Raw genomic sequence first — 14830 nt, forward strand, 5'->3', positions numbered from 1 at the left:
CACTATCAAATGCATTGTGTACAGCGGGGAAGAGAGACTGCAGCTCTTCCTCCCTCTGCTGCTCATCAGCTGCAAGCGTAAATGTAGTTACACTGATGTTTGTATTGGTACAAAACTGCAGGGATGGAACGCTGGCGTGATCCAGGCTGAATATAATCCTATCATTTGGCTGCTTATATTTACCTTTGTATTGTTCAGTGACCCAGGTCAGAGCAAAGACCAAGAAGTTGTTGTCATGGTTTTTTCTTTGGAACAGTAGATTGAAAATACGGCTTCCCTTCAGACCTTGTTATCACCACAAGAAATACTTTTATTATATTACATAATGCTAAAAGTCAGGAAAAACTGGCCAAGCTTATTGCTACAGCTGTTGATTCCTTTGTTCTGGAAAGACATTCCCCAGCGGAGGCCGCTCACGGTGGCTGGACATGCTGCCTACAGGGACTGTGGAGGAGAGGCACGGGCTGTGTGTGCTCCCTTTCTGGCCCGCCCTCCTGGAAGTGGGGAAGGGCATGGGAAAGCCCCAAGGGCTAACCAAGTGCTGGTTCTGGAGGTGGTGGGAGTGGCCAGGGAGGCAGCGCTAAACTGAGGGATTTGGAGGTCTCTTCCAACCGGGAAGAATCCGTGACTCAGGGATTGCCCTGACCCAGCTGCAACACTTGGCACCTGGCCTTGTGGAACTTCATGAGGTTATCATCCCACTTCTCAAGCTTGTCCAGGTGCCTCTGGATGGCCCCAGCCTTCTGTACTATCCCTGCCCTGCTCAGCTTCCCATCCCCTGCAATTGCACTGACAGTGTGCTCAGTGTCCCTGGGTGTCATTGATAAATGCTCTCTGCATCCTTACTCAACCTACACAAACAGGGTTTATTAACAATGAAATAGTTCCAGTGCATATCTATTTGATTTTTTTTTTCTTTCTTTAGGTTAAATGAAGGAGATGCTTACTACACACTCAAGGATTTTTAATTCCTCATTAAATCTATTTGGTATGATAAACTTGTGCTTTTTAGAATATATACTTCATTTTTAAAAGCAAGTTAAAATGGAACAATGCCTTTTTTTTTTTAACCAGAACAAGTCAGAGTGAACTGTGTGATAATCCAAATGAGAATGTTCTACTGGCATTTAAACAGTTGGAAGAAGACTATATAGAGAAACTGTGTTACCCAAAGAACAAAAACCAACCAAAGCAGCAGTACATAATACTCTTACCACACAGATCAGCAGTCTTTGAATTAGAAAGTTACTAGACCTGAGTTACCAAATATAATTTCAGAATAAAGCTTTAGTTAATAACCAATAATACAATAAACAACAAATCAATAATACAAAATAATGCAAAGTTTACTTTAGGAAGTTCACCTTTACAAATTGACATTTTAACAGCTCTAATGTCAACTAAACAATTGTTTTTAATAAATTTTAATTTTTTTAATAGTTACAAAACTGAGTAATTGTACTTTACCTTTCAGTTGCACTTTTTTTTCAGGCAGTGGCATACATGTTACTATAGCTCTCAGATATATATTGAACAAACATTGCAGTTCTGACAGCTAGCAAGGTTAGCCTCTCAGTAGGACAGCACTAGAAACTTTCAGCTCCTTTGGGAAGTATGTTCAGCAAGTACTTTGGCAATTATAATCAAACAAATTGTTGTAACTGTTTTCCAAGGTTTCTATTAAATCATGAAGTAGTATCTTCATGAACCACTATAAAAGCTTTTAAAGTGGCCCAGAAATTTAGTTTACAAAATCTGAAATATATAGAGGGCTTTATACCAGTACAGCAAAGTTTGATTAATATAATGTTCCAACCATATGTAGAATTGCTTCATTTTTCACCTCTTGTATCCTAAGGAGTCAGGAAGATCCAGAACTGTGTAATACAAATTACTGAATTTAGTAAAAACATGTAATTTCCTTTTTTTGGGGTTTTTTCTGGATTTTTTTTTTGTTGTTTTGTTGGTCTTTTTTCTGGGAAGGGCAAAGTTCTCAGCAGTATTTTCAAACAAACACTTCAGAGTTTAACACTGCCCTTTTGTTTACCTGTAATCTGAAAATATATACACACACATACCTAAGTTTAGATAACCTAGGAAAGGGAGGCTTTGACTACAGTCCTCATCACCACACAGAATTTTGTGATGATGACCAAGATAGTGGTGTAAGTTATTCTCTATGGATAATAAGCAAAACGTGCCCATTTCTTTGAATCAGCTCTAGTCTTCATCCAAGACCACTGTCCTGCTTCCAGCCAGGACAGGGTTAATTTTTACAGTAGTCAGGAGGAGGCCTGCCTAGGACCCTGAGGTTGTTCTGTACCTCACATTATTTTCAGGGAACAGGGGAAGGGCTCCCTTCTGGGTCAGCCTAGTGCAGCCAAGGGAATGGGCGAGCGTCTCTGTTGTTGGGGATTTCTGTGTGAATCTCGCCTGCCCTGTCAAACCTTAATGCTGAGCTATAAGGCACTTGGACAACAATGCTTGAAAAGCAGTCCTAGGACTGTAGCGAACCCCCACACCCACAACTTCTACTTTCAAAAATAGCGTATAGTAGTCTATTTGCTTTATGATTCTATGATGGTGTCTTCTCACTAAGAGACAAAGCATCTGCATGAAAGTTTATCAAACTCTCCTGAAATAACAGAAATGAACAGAAGACAGGTTGAAAATATGTAAGCTACAGAAACTTCTACGGTTTCTGATTAACCCTAGCTCATTAAGAATTTTATTGTCACTGTAGAAGAAAAAAAATTCTCTGCAACTTTCTGGCAATGAATTTCACAGGTGCCTCATCTGACTCTAAAATTGTTCCATTACTCTTGCTTTTATTAGTGAGACCAACCTCCACCTGTGACACTTTCTGCCATTATCATCTCGCTCAGCCTTTGTTACCTCAGTGATTTGAATTAACATTTCTCTCCTACACATGCACAACATGACAAGAATATATAGAGATAACAGCAGAAGAAAATCATAGGAGAAAACTGAAATACAGTAAGATTTAAGAGACAAGCATCAAGAACTAAAAGACTAACCATAAAAGAGAATTTTCACTACCTTCCTTATTGTAATGCAGACAGAAAAGTAGTATTATTGTTATAAATACTAGAAACTATTTTTTCAGCACATTTAATAAAGGAATGCACTGCCACAAGAAAATTGAGGCCAAGAACTGAACACAAAATTAGGTCAACATTTCCTGAAACAAGTTTCCCTAAGTATTATGTCACAGTAAGTATATTAGTAAGTATTGCAGAGATTTAAATTTAAGTAACATTTTTCTTACAGAGTTACAGAGGTAATTTGCAGATTATTGACTTTTCTGCTTGCCAGTGAAAACTTTTGAAGGAATATCAAATATTCTGCATTTTGATTTAGTACTTGCCAGTTGACGTATCTATCTAATACAGAATTTCTTTAAAATCTAGCATCAGCTTTTGCTGAAGCATGAACAGGAAACAAAATACAGCTTTATTCTGAAACAGTACTACTGTCTGTGTATTCCAATAACTAAAGCACAATTATCTCTTGGATCCAACAAAATAGCCAGCAAAGTAGAAATGATGGTCTTTTTACCCTTTGTATTGATTTTCATGGACTAAAATTTCCATGAGTTCTAAATCATTAATACATACAGTGAGAACTACTGTTTTCCTTTTGTCTTGTCGTTACACAGATTTTAGAAGAGAATTTTTGTGTTTTAAAAGCTAGATTCTCCAAAAGTTTTCACTTATACAGCAAGTTAATATCTGTCCCAAACTGTTGCCAGAAAGAGCTGAAATTTTATTGTGATGCTTCTTTTTTCTGAAGGCAGCATTTCAGAAGTGTAGCTGACACCCTTCTGCAATGTTTAACAAGAACACTGATGCAACGCTTCCATTTCAAAAGCACAAAACAAATTATTGAAATTACACTAGAACTTACACCTTCAATATACATTAAACACATCACAGAAAAAGGGAACAGCCAAGGGGAGACAGGCAAAACAATTTTCCGTAATGCCTTCAATATCCTTTCTTTTTGTTGTGGCTCTCCTCCCTCCCGGCCCATGAGGTGAATGTCTTGGCTGTTCTCTTACCATTTAAGTGCAAGTGCTGCTGTACCCAGACAACAATTTACTGCCCCCTGCCACTAAGGCTCCACCCAACCCGCTTTCTGGGACACCTCAGTTCCCCACCCCCGAAACATATCCCAGAAGGTTTGCGCTCTGGAAGATGCAGCATCTATGGCTATGCTTTGGTCTTGATCAGGACATGAAAATTTTGGTTGTTTCTTCAGTTTGTGAGTATACTATAAAAATCACTTCATTGCATTGTACTGCTCATAAGCAGTTTCATTTCCAACACAGAAATACCTCAACTGGCAAGAATCAGGGAGAAGAACAGCTGTAAAATCACAAGTATCCCCACCTTTTAAATATATTAAGCAGTATTTATTGAATTCCAGCTTCTTTTTCTTTCCAGTCTTTCTTCACATGTGATTTTCTTCTAGTAGACATTTTGTCTTCAGCAACAGAAAAATATTCTGATGCATGGCTGGTATCAGTAGAGACAGATGTTTGACTTAGCTCTTAAGTGTCCGAAGTGCTGTCTTTTAGGATTCCTCCTGTCTCACTTACTGCAAGCACAGAACCTCCTAAAGATGGATCACTGCATGTGCCAGAACAAGCTGTATTCTGAAACTGTACAGGCTCAGGTTTATCCTCCCTTCCAGGACACACACAGTTGTTTTCAGCAATAGTTTTTTCATCTTTTTCCTTTGTTTCTTGTTGTGTTGCTGTAATGAGTTGAGTGGAAGATGCATTCTCACATTCAGCGGGAAGGACTCCTGAACATAACGGCTGATAAGGAGTGTTACCATCACCAAGCGTTTCTGCACTTCCAGCGTTTTCAGATGAGTTCACAGGCAAACATGAGCCTTCACATTTTGAATGACCCTGAAGAAAAGCAGGCTCTGCACACTCTGAAGATACAGGTTTCTCTAGATTCAGAAGTGTTTTGTCAGGAGATTTCATCTTCTCCTTATCCATTTTTTCTGTTCCGTTTCCAGAAAAAAACATGGAAGAAGTCAGCAAATCAGAGGTATTTCTGACAATGCCTCCAAATGAAAATACTGGTGAAGGCAATGGAAAGTTAGTTTTAAAAGAAAATGAAAAATTACTGGTGGGAAGGGGCGTCTTGGAGACACCATTCACCCCAGCTCCAGTGTTGGTTTCTGAAGCACTGCAAGCTACAGTTGTGCTGGATTCTGAAGTGTGAGGTTTTTGTTGCCCTATGACAGGTGGTTTCTGTGTACCATATCCTGCAGGTTCCTTTGCACAGGGTGTTTTTTCCCTCACATGAGATAATCTTTTTTTGTCAGATGGCATCTCAGACTGGCTAAAATATGACGATAATGGTAACACCGTACATGAATTGCTGACTTCTGATCCTGCAAACCAGCTGCTTTCTGAATTGCCAAAGGGAAACAAAACGTGTGGTTTCTCACTTTCTGCTGAGTCTAAATTAGGACTGGTTGAAGCATCACAAACTACGTTTTTGGTTTCAGGACCATAATTATCCTGGTTATTGGTTTTATCCAGCTTATCACATCTCCCTAAATAAAACTGAGGGAAAGCACATTTCTTGTCTTGCTTTTTAAAGGAAAATGTACCTCTACCTTTACTAAATCTTGGTAATGAGTTGTTAGATGCATTGAAAGTAAAAGGTACACCTGAAGGTCTCTCTGCTGAAACATCTACAGATTCTGAATTTGAAACAGTAACAGCCACTGTTGCTGCTGGCTTAAAGTCTGATGAAGTGCTAGAATTTGAGTCAATTTTATTGAAAACAGTACCTGCTGATGCTTGTCTTGGCAATTTTTCTTTACCTAACAAGTCTGGAGAAGTTTCTGACAAGGCTGGAGCAGACACTTCCTGCGCACTTCCCTCATGAAATAATTTTAAGTCACCATTTGTTTCAGAAAAAATCATATTTGTGGGTGGAATGCTATGAGCACTGCTTCCAGAAAAGCTTCTTTTGTCAAAGCCATCTGCTCTTCGTAGAATTCCCATTTTTATTTTATCTGTGTTATTTGCTTTGGTAGGTGAAGACATAGAAGAAGTTCCTGAGGACTTATCCTTGGAGGTGTCAGCAGTTACAAATTTATACTTTTTATTTGCAGGGAAATTTGGAGTCTTAAACACATTGGAGAGCTTCTGAAGTTCCATATAGTATTTGTAACGTAACTCCTATAATTACAGCAAAAAAAAATTCACATTATCTAACATGGCATTTATGGATTCAGAGGCTATAAAACTCACATATGACTAAGACTGAAGAAAAATTTTCATATATTCTAGAGCATTTATAATGTATTTTTCCATTGCTACTGGAAGGCAACAGAACACAAGTCATTACAGAAAAAAGTGCTTTAAAAACGACTGAACAAGATACACATAGAACCATGATGACAAAGCACATTTTGAAAGACTAGAGAAAACTGTATTTGAAGTGACTATCAAACCCCAAAATAGATAAAAATACTAACTTAGATATTAAGCAACAAATTCTCAATCAAATTTTCATGAAAAATAGCCATCTGAAATTGTTAGGTGGTGGGGTTTTTGTTATTTTATATTTGTTTTGTTATTATATATAATTGCATTATTAATGGCAATAGAAAACGGGTATTTTCCAAAATAATACAGAAAAAAAATTTCTGTATTTAAAGGACCTAAGCAACTTTTTAATTCAATCATCTGCCACTGGTATTCTCAGAACATGCATAATGTGATTTACTGCCAGCCATGCTTCACTAACTAACTAGAATCATTCTGTACGGAACAATATTCAGCCACCCACATGGAGCTGCTAGTAAGGAAAAAAAGAAAAAAAAATTTAGTTGTGTAACTACATCATTTGAAATGAAACAAAAAAGAGATTGGATTCAGTTTCATGTCAAATGATTATGTGGTCTTACAAGATGGAACTCTATTATCTTTAGAAAACAGAATACAGGCAGATGACTTCCTCTTCAAGTAGACACTAGGGAAGTTTATTTGGATTAGAAAGCTACAGATGTGACTCAAAAAGCCACACTAAATATAAAAGTAAGTATTTGAAGTCAGTAGTAAGATGAAGTTTCAGCTTTCTAAAGGGAAAAAAAAAGTTAAATTCTGACAGCTTCAATACCTAGTCAGATTTCATTCTAGAAATGGAAGGGCAACTTTCTACTAAGGAAACTGAAAAACATTTTAAAAGCTTATTTAGAAAGCTGCATCACAACAAATAGTAACTTAGCCATACTTAAACTGATGTTCAATCATACCTCATGACTCATATTTTGAAATGCTGACATTTCTGATATTGACATAAATCGAGTGGGGATCCTGCTACCGTCTGCTTCATCCTGTCCTGCTACAGGCTGAAAAATATTTCACAGCAGAAATTATATTTCATTTTGATACCAAATGAAAAAATAGTACCATGTTGTAGACCACATAGCCAATAACTTACAAGAAATGTGCCGGGCATATTCTTCTGGTCCTGCCACTGCTTTAAGGTATCTTTAAATAGAATTGAGCTCTCATTTCCTTCATAAGGTAGCTCTATTAGAAAGAACACAAGGATATGATGTAGAATATATTAAATATGGAAAACACTGAAAGGTTCCTGTGCACCTAAACAGATTCAACTTAAGAACAAAAATACAGTGCCCTGAGACCCTAGCACTTGTTGTATTTTCTGTGATATAAAGCAAGAAGCCTGTGTAATACATTTTCTTAAATGCTTGAAATGCCTGCCCTGACACAAAACCTAACATCTCCTCCTGTGAAGTAAAGGCGTTGAATGTGAGCATAGCCAACACTGGCATGACACTACAACAAACGCCCATCTAGTTCAGCAACACACTCCTGACAGCAGCGCTATCAGCTGGATATGAAAAGTACAATACGGCACCCAGATTCCAAAAATACAGCCTAGGAACTTCCTAGAGAAAGCACACTCATAAAACACATTTAAAATCCTTCAAGGAATTTATAATTCATTTAATTTGTTGGGGTGTTTTCTTGCATGTGGTTGCCATGCAGATTGTTTATTAGCAATTGGTTCTGCAAGTTCCAGGTTTCTAGACTTCCAAAATCTTGTCTTAATTTTAAGTCCTTCTTCCCTACCTTGAACAATGCTTGCATTAACAGGTGCTAACTCCAATGCTAAGATTTCATTAACCACAGATTTGATATCTATTGTCTTTGGCATATACACTGGTGGTTTTTCCCAGTTGGATGCTATATTCATCACATCAAGCTGAGTTTTCATTCTGGAAATGGAAAAAAAAAAAAACAACCAAAAATGAACCAATTTAACCTTTTTTCTTCATGCTTACAGGCTAGCTAAATTATACCTGTCTAATATTAAAAAAAAAGAAATCACTAGGAAGGAGCAGGAATCAGAAAAATTATGTCTTCGATAAAATGTCAAGTTCTCTTAGAGTTTTTTGTTGAGTTTTTTCTTAGAACTTGTTCACTCAAATAAGGTTTCATACTCAATGAAAACTGCAAGAAGTAGTGCTGGTAGGTCAGCAAAAAATTACCCCCTCCACTTTCTTAGTATACACTGCTTCAATATAAATTGTACTTCTTCAGAGGGCATTGCTAATGTTAGTCTGAACCACAGTGTTTTTTGAAGAACTCAATTTCCAATATTCTTTCTTAAATGCAGGTTAAAAAGTTCTAAGAAATGTATTTAAGAATCCTTAGAAGACATTACAGGGTATGTGCACTACAAACACAAACCCAAACATACTGCAGAATCTCCACACATACTGTTACACTGAAAGATTTCTGTAAAAGCTTCAAGCATGCTTCAGTGTTCCTGAGTTTAAATAAGATATCTGAAAATATCCAATCACCAAGTATTAATCAATTTCTATATTCACTTTTTATTAGGGAGATAATTCAAAAGCTTGATTATCTCTAATCCCAGATAGTATGTCACTCAAATTCTTGACAAATTTACTAAAATTTGGAATATTGGGCATCCAAAAATCTGAAAGTATTATAATCTGTTAATTACTCAATACTATTTTAATTTTAAATTTCTTATCTTATGATACCCAATGTAGCTATTTTTTTAGTTTTTAATCCTAAAAATCTGAAAGACCACGAGAGAACTAAAAGAACATGAAAAGAATATACCTTGTATTCAAGCCACAGGCCACCTATAAAAAAAACCAAAATTTTGTAAGATATGAGCATTTCTCCAACTATCAGGAAGTTACTGCTTTATCCAAATAGTTGACAGACCCAAGTCCCTGTCTTCATTTCACAGAACTATAGAAAATAAACCTGTTAACATTAAAAAACCAACCAATCAAACAAAAAAAGCCCAACTCAAACAAGAGTATCTGTGACAAGATTTATCTTGTAATATATTGTGATAAATACAAAAAGAACTTCTTCAGAGCCAAATGAAGGCATTCAGATCATGGTCTATATGGTTACCTAACCAGTTTCAGAAGTCTGGATATTTGTAAACATTCAAATGAAGGACTGTTTTGTATTTCTTGGAGAGGGAAGCCTCTGCTATGTGCTCTCAATCTGCTATTATACTATTAAAAAAAGCTATCTTTCAGTTTTAAATCAGACAGGTAACGGTGGTAGGAAGTGCAGTGCACTGCACTGTGGTCAAGTGAGACTTCCCAAAGAACATGTAATGAAAAGTGAAAAAACCGGACTGGATTAGAGCTGCTTCCTTATAAAAACCTGGTGATCTCACTGTACTGGATCTTTACACAACCAATGTACTGTTATGGAGGGCAGGTGGGGAGGTTAAAGAGAAAGAAAACAAACAGCAGGAAGAGTAAGTAGATGAACAGGAGGAATAGGAGGAAAAAGATGAGGAAGGTAAGAAGGAACCAAAGGTGAAAGTGGAGGAAGAACAGAAGGCATAGGAGAAACAGAAGGAACAGGCACAATATGAAGCACACCAGGAGACATAGGAGGAAGAAGATGAAAACAGGATGGGGAATGAGAAGAAAAGAGGGGGAAGAGGAACAGTAAGAAAAGGAAGAAGTCGAGAATTAGTGACATACTAATCACTGGAATCACAGTATTTGTTCCAGAATTGGGAGTCGCTTTTACTTCAAGTGAAAGTTAAATTTTCCTTAACGAGTTGTTACCAGACACTTAGTCAAATTCTGTACTTTCTTAGTGTCCCATTTATCTGGAGGCACCTAAGGACCCACTGCAGAAATCAGCAACACACTGTTTCTTAGGAAAGCATACAGTAAAAATCACCGATAAGCTGCAAATAAAGCTTTTCCAAACTTTTCTAAAACTAAAAAACATTGTTACAAAAAAAGTATGAGTGTTAACTAATTTTAGTCTGTATTTTTCATTTGTTGACTTTGTTTTCCCTGATCGATTTTAATCATGACCTACAATACAGGAGGCTCTATTTGAGTTCTTTATACAACTGATATCTAAAACAAAAGGCCATCACCTCCAGGAAACACTGAGGATCACACTCATGGACAAGCTTTTCACAATCCTTCAAAAAATTCTCAATAGTCTTCTTGTGAGTTTCTTTCATTTTCTTCCAAATCTGAAATTCTTTCTCTTTTTTAACTCTTTGATTTTCAAGATCTTCTAGTAATTGCTTTTTTTTCATTTCTAGAGTTTTGAAAATTTCTCCAAATTTCAGCTCAATTATCTCGGTATCATTTTTCAGCATCATCTAGAAGCAGAAGAACACAAGAACAGATGCAAATGCAATAACAATGTCCACACAAGAGTCACTTCTCTAAGTAAGCTCAGAGCACATCTATGCCACAAGGAGCACCTGTATGCTCCAGGCTGTGGTTAAACTAACCAGAGAAGAGAAACAAAGACACACACACACACACAATATCCAGCATCTGTAACTCACATCTGTATGAGTCGGTCGTTTTGAGATCTCATTCACCAGCTTCTCATTTATTATCCTCATTTGTTTCAGAGTGCTAAAGAAGGTTAACTGAAAGACAGTTGAAACATCTATTATGACTTCATCCATTCCTTAAAATAAACACATTTCAGTGCTTATCTAGAATCAGATCAAGACAGACAAGGAGCTACTGGACAGGGTCCAGTGGAGGGCCACAAGGATGATCAGGGGACTAGAGCATCTCTTTTATGAGGAGAGACTGCAGGACCTGGGCCTGTTTAGTCTGGAGAAGGCTGAAAGGGGATCTAATTGACGCATATAAATATCTCAAAAGTGGGTGCCAGACTTTTTTCAGTGGTGCCCAGTGACAGGACAGGGAGCAGAGGCCATAAACTAAACCACTAAAGTTTCACCTCAACATGAGCAAGAACTTCTTTACATTGAGGGTGGCAGAGCACTGGAACAGGCTGCCCAGGGAGGTCGTGGAGTCTCCCACTCTGGAGACATTCAAACCCCACCAGGACACATTCCTGTGTCATGTGCTCCAGGTGACCCTGCCTTGGCAGGGGGTTGGACTGGATGATCTCCAGAAGTTCCTTCCAACCATATCCATTCTGTGATATTCTGGACAATATAGTAAAAAAAGTTTGTGATTCAGAACGTCACTTAGTAACATTTAATGCTTTCCTGGATCAGTACACAAACTTTCTTCTGCTGTTTCTCAAAGTAATGTTCTTAGGCTCACCTACAATGCATACTGATAGAATGACTACTTTATAATTAAAACATTGTTTTCCTCAGGCTTTTTCAACCCCTCCCCTCACATCCATCTATCTATCTATCTATCTATCTATCTATAACAAGTAAGTTTTAATGGTGTTATCCCAGTTTGGCAAAAAACTGTGGGATATTCATTTTTTCTTTTTATGCCTCACATTGCTAAAATAGAAAGCTGTTCATAATCAAGATAGTTCTGTTTGGGTTTGAACTAATATTATCACTGAGTTTTCCTCCTTTATCTCTCTACAGTATCACTACTTTACATTATGTAGTATGTCTAGTGCAAAGGCTGTTTTCCCCTGGTTTCCCAAGTGACATACAACGGGTGATGGCAAAGGCAGAAGGAAAATCAGGGTAAAAGCAACTTTTGTTTTAAAGAATCAGCACTGCTCTGTTTAAACCTTTATACTTGTACTTTTCATCACTGCCCTGCAGTTGTTTCAATTACTGCACAATAGAACTGCCACCCTGCACTCAATTTGCACAGGGCATGAAAAGCTCGTTCTACCCAAATAGTCACTATTTTGTTAAAAATCACAACTTCTACAACCAGCCAACCAAATTATGACAGGCAGTTGCTTTCTTATGCAAACTGGAAGGCATCTTGTTTTTACGTTTATTATTACTCACCCAAACTATCTATCCCTAAATACGTAATTATCTATGACCCAAATTAGCTATGGCAGCTCAGAGAGCCTATAAACAAAACATTTGTGGGTGCGTTTTTGGAGTTGTTAGATCTTCCTGAACTTGGGAAAACAACAACAAAAAACCCAAACATCAACAGCCCTCCACCAATCAAACCAACAAAAACCGAGACACCACCCCAAAATCAACTCTCCAGGTCCTTCGGTAAACTGGGTTCAGATCTGTTGATACTGTAATACCGCCTGGTCCCCTGCGTGCGCAGACTGTTTAGATACAGTCTGACAGCAACCCGGAAAGGCACACCCCGGCAGTCCACAAACTCCTGAGTCTGCCCCAAAGCAGCACAGGCCCTCTGCCCCTCTCCTGCCCACCATGCCGCGGTTTCCCCTGTGTTTCTGAGTAACAGCAACCTGTGCCCGGTGGGACCTTTAGTGTACAGCCCGACCTCCCAGCCGACCCCTGGAGCGGAGGGGGGAGCGCCGCGCTTACTTTCTCTTCCTGGTACACCGTGTCTATGAGATTGACAGAGTGGAAGATGCCCTGATGCTCCTCGGAGACGCACTGCCCGCACCCCGCCTGCCGGCACATGCGGCAGTAGAGCTGCACCGGCCGGCTCGGGTGTTTCTGGCAGCTTCCTCCGAACGCCTGCGGGGAGACCAGGTCCGATCCCGGCTTCGGCCCCAGCGCCGCCTCCCCGGCCGTGGCGGCGCCCGCCGCACCGGACCGGTAGAGCTTGACTATCTCCGCCAGGGTGGTGTTGACGGGCAGGGCGGCGACGCCGCCGCGGGGCAGAGGGCACAACTTCCTGCACAGCGGACACGGCACCCGGCCGCAGGACGGGCCCGGGCCCGGGCCCGGCGCCCCGCGGCCGAGACGGGCCTGCCCCGGGCTCCGCTGCAGCTGCCGCAGGCGGGCGGCCTCAGCCGAGGCCAGGCACTCTACCACGCAGCCCCGGCAGAAGTTGTGCGAGCACAGCGGCAGCGTCACCGGCTCCTCCAACAGCGACAGGCACACGGCGCACGTCAGGCTCGCCTCCATCAGCGCCGGCGAGAGAACGAGAGGCCGCCGCTCCTGCTGCTCCGGGCCCCACTCTTCCTTCTGCTTCTGCTTCCACCTCCACGGCACCGAGAGGCTGCGGCCGGCCGGCCGGCCTGCCACAGAAACCGGGAGCGCCCCGCTCCAAACACCACTTCCAGCCGTCAACTTCCCAAGAAGTGCCGCCCGGCCGTGGGGGTGGGGCGAGGAGAAGCGCTTCAGCGATAGGCGGAGGCGCGAGATTGACATCGTCCTTGACCAATAAAAGCATGCGACGGCATGGGGGCGGGGCAGAGCGTTTTGGGTCCTGCCTCCTGCCTGGCGCGTGAGCGCCCGCGCGCCGTGGCGCCCGCGCGGTCCTAGCGCCGCCGCCGCCATTTTGTGCCGGACTGTGCGCGGAAGTGCCGCCTCACGTGCCGTGAGGGGAGCTCCGGACCGTGTTCTGTGGGAAGCAGTGGGACCTCGGCGCGTTTGCAGTCGAGAGGAGTGTCGTTGTTAATTTCTGCAAACGTGCAGAGTTAAAACGAAGTGACTCCACAGTGCCGAGGTACGGCTGTTGGGAGCTACCTCCAGCTACCGTTGCAAAATCAGAACATATTTTCCGTTTAGAATTACGTTGGTGCTGAGCAATTTGGACGGTGCTCAGCTCATTCTCCTTCTCCCCCTTCAAATCCTCCCCTCCCCCCTTTTGTTTATTTTTACTCCCAGAACCATTCCTCCCAAAGTTCTGTCTTAAGAATTTTATTATCTGCCCGAAGTGTTTGGAAATGAGTCAAACTCAAGAGAGATTCGAAAGAAATTTTAAGTTTATTATAAATCAATATATTTGTAACAGCATATGAGTATTTGCAAAGAAATCAGATAGGCTGTAATTAGTGTTATATCCAGAGGCTGAGGGAAGCGACAGGTGCACAAAAGCAACCACGTATTTGTACCTTTCTGTAGCAGTGCTTTATTCAGTCGCACGGACTGCACCTGCAGAAAGTGCCTCTCTAAAAACATGCAGAAGGTCTGTGTCCAGTTGGACACCTTGTAGCGGCGAGAGAAAAGCAGATACTTGAGTGAACATTACCACACTTCCCCTCACTTCTATTTCCGTAAGAGGCTGACAGGTGGTATACACGGACAGGCTGCCCTGAATAGACCCGGGGTACTTAAAAGCAGCGTCACGTTTTCCTTTGGGGCGGGGACTCGGGGTCGGGCTCTGCTGCCTTTCCTCGCTGCCGTGGGTGCTGCTGTGACCAGATGCTGTCTCAGATCGTTCACGGGTGTTCCAGGGAGCGCCGCCTCCTTCAGCCTCTCTCGGAGGTGCAATGTTACCCAATAGCAGTCAGTTCTTGAATTTAATCACCTAGGGCATCCTGGGTATACCTCCATGCTCCGGAGGTCAGTATTCAATTAATGGTTAAAATGAGATAGGTAAAAACGGAATTCAGAGTTTAATCCACTGGAACATT

The 14830-nt window shown here is 40.8% G+C and overlaps 1 protein-coding gene across 1 annotated transcript; it reads right to left on the minus strand.

The window, feature by feature from the left end:
- Window positions 1–1269: 1269 nt before the first annotated feature.
- Window positions 1270–13566, minus strand: LOC116443722. The gene is made up of 8 exons (XM_032108130.1): window positions 12828–13566; window positions 10914–11000; window positions 10488–10721; window positions 9182–9204; window positions 8159–8304; window positions 7500–7591; window positions 7312–7407; window positions 1270–6232 (listed from the first exon to the last, which is right to left on the minus strand). Exons 1-8 carry the CDS (start codon window positions 13374–13376, stop codon window positions 4574–4576), a joined length of 2886 nt encoding a protein of 961 aa, XP_031964021.1. The 5' UTR covers window positions 13377–13566; the 3' UTR covers window positions 1270–4573.
- Between the last annotated feature and the right edge of the window lie 1264 nt (window positions 13567–14830).

The sequence above is a fragment of the Corvus moneduloides genome, chromosome 5 (genome assembly GCF_009650955.1).
Source record: "Corvus moneduloides isolate bCorMon1 chromosome 5, bCorMon1.pri, whole genome shotgun sequence".
Classification (NCBI taxonomy): domain Eukaryota; kingdom Metazoa; phylum Chordata; class Aves; order Passeriformes; family Corvidae; genus Corvus; species Corvus moneduloides.

What these genes read in the sequence shown, in the direction of transcription:
- LOC116443722 (XM_032108130.1), bottom strand. Translation starts at nt 13,376, where the DNA reads ATGGAGGCGAGCCTGACGTGCGCCGTGTGCCTGTCGCTGTTGGAGGAG. An exon ending in ATCCTCAGTGTTTCCTGGAG is followed by an intron (nt 9,205 to 10,487) that starts GTGATGGCCTTT and finishes TTTTTTTTATAG; the next exon opens with GTGGCCTGTGGCTTGAATAC. An exon ending in TAATGCAAGCATTGTTCAAG is followed by an intron (nt 7,592 to 8,158) that starts GTAGGGAAGAAG and finishes TCTTTCTAATAG; the next exon opens with AGCTACCTTATGAAGGAAAT.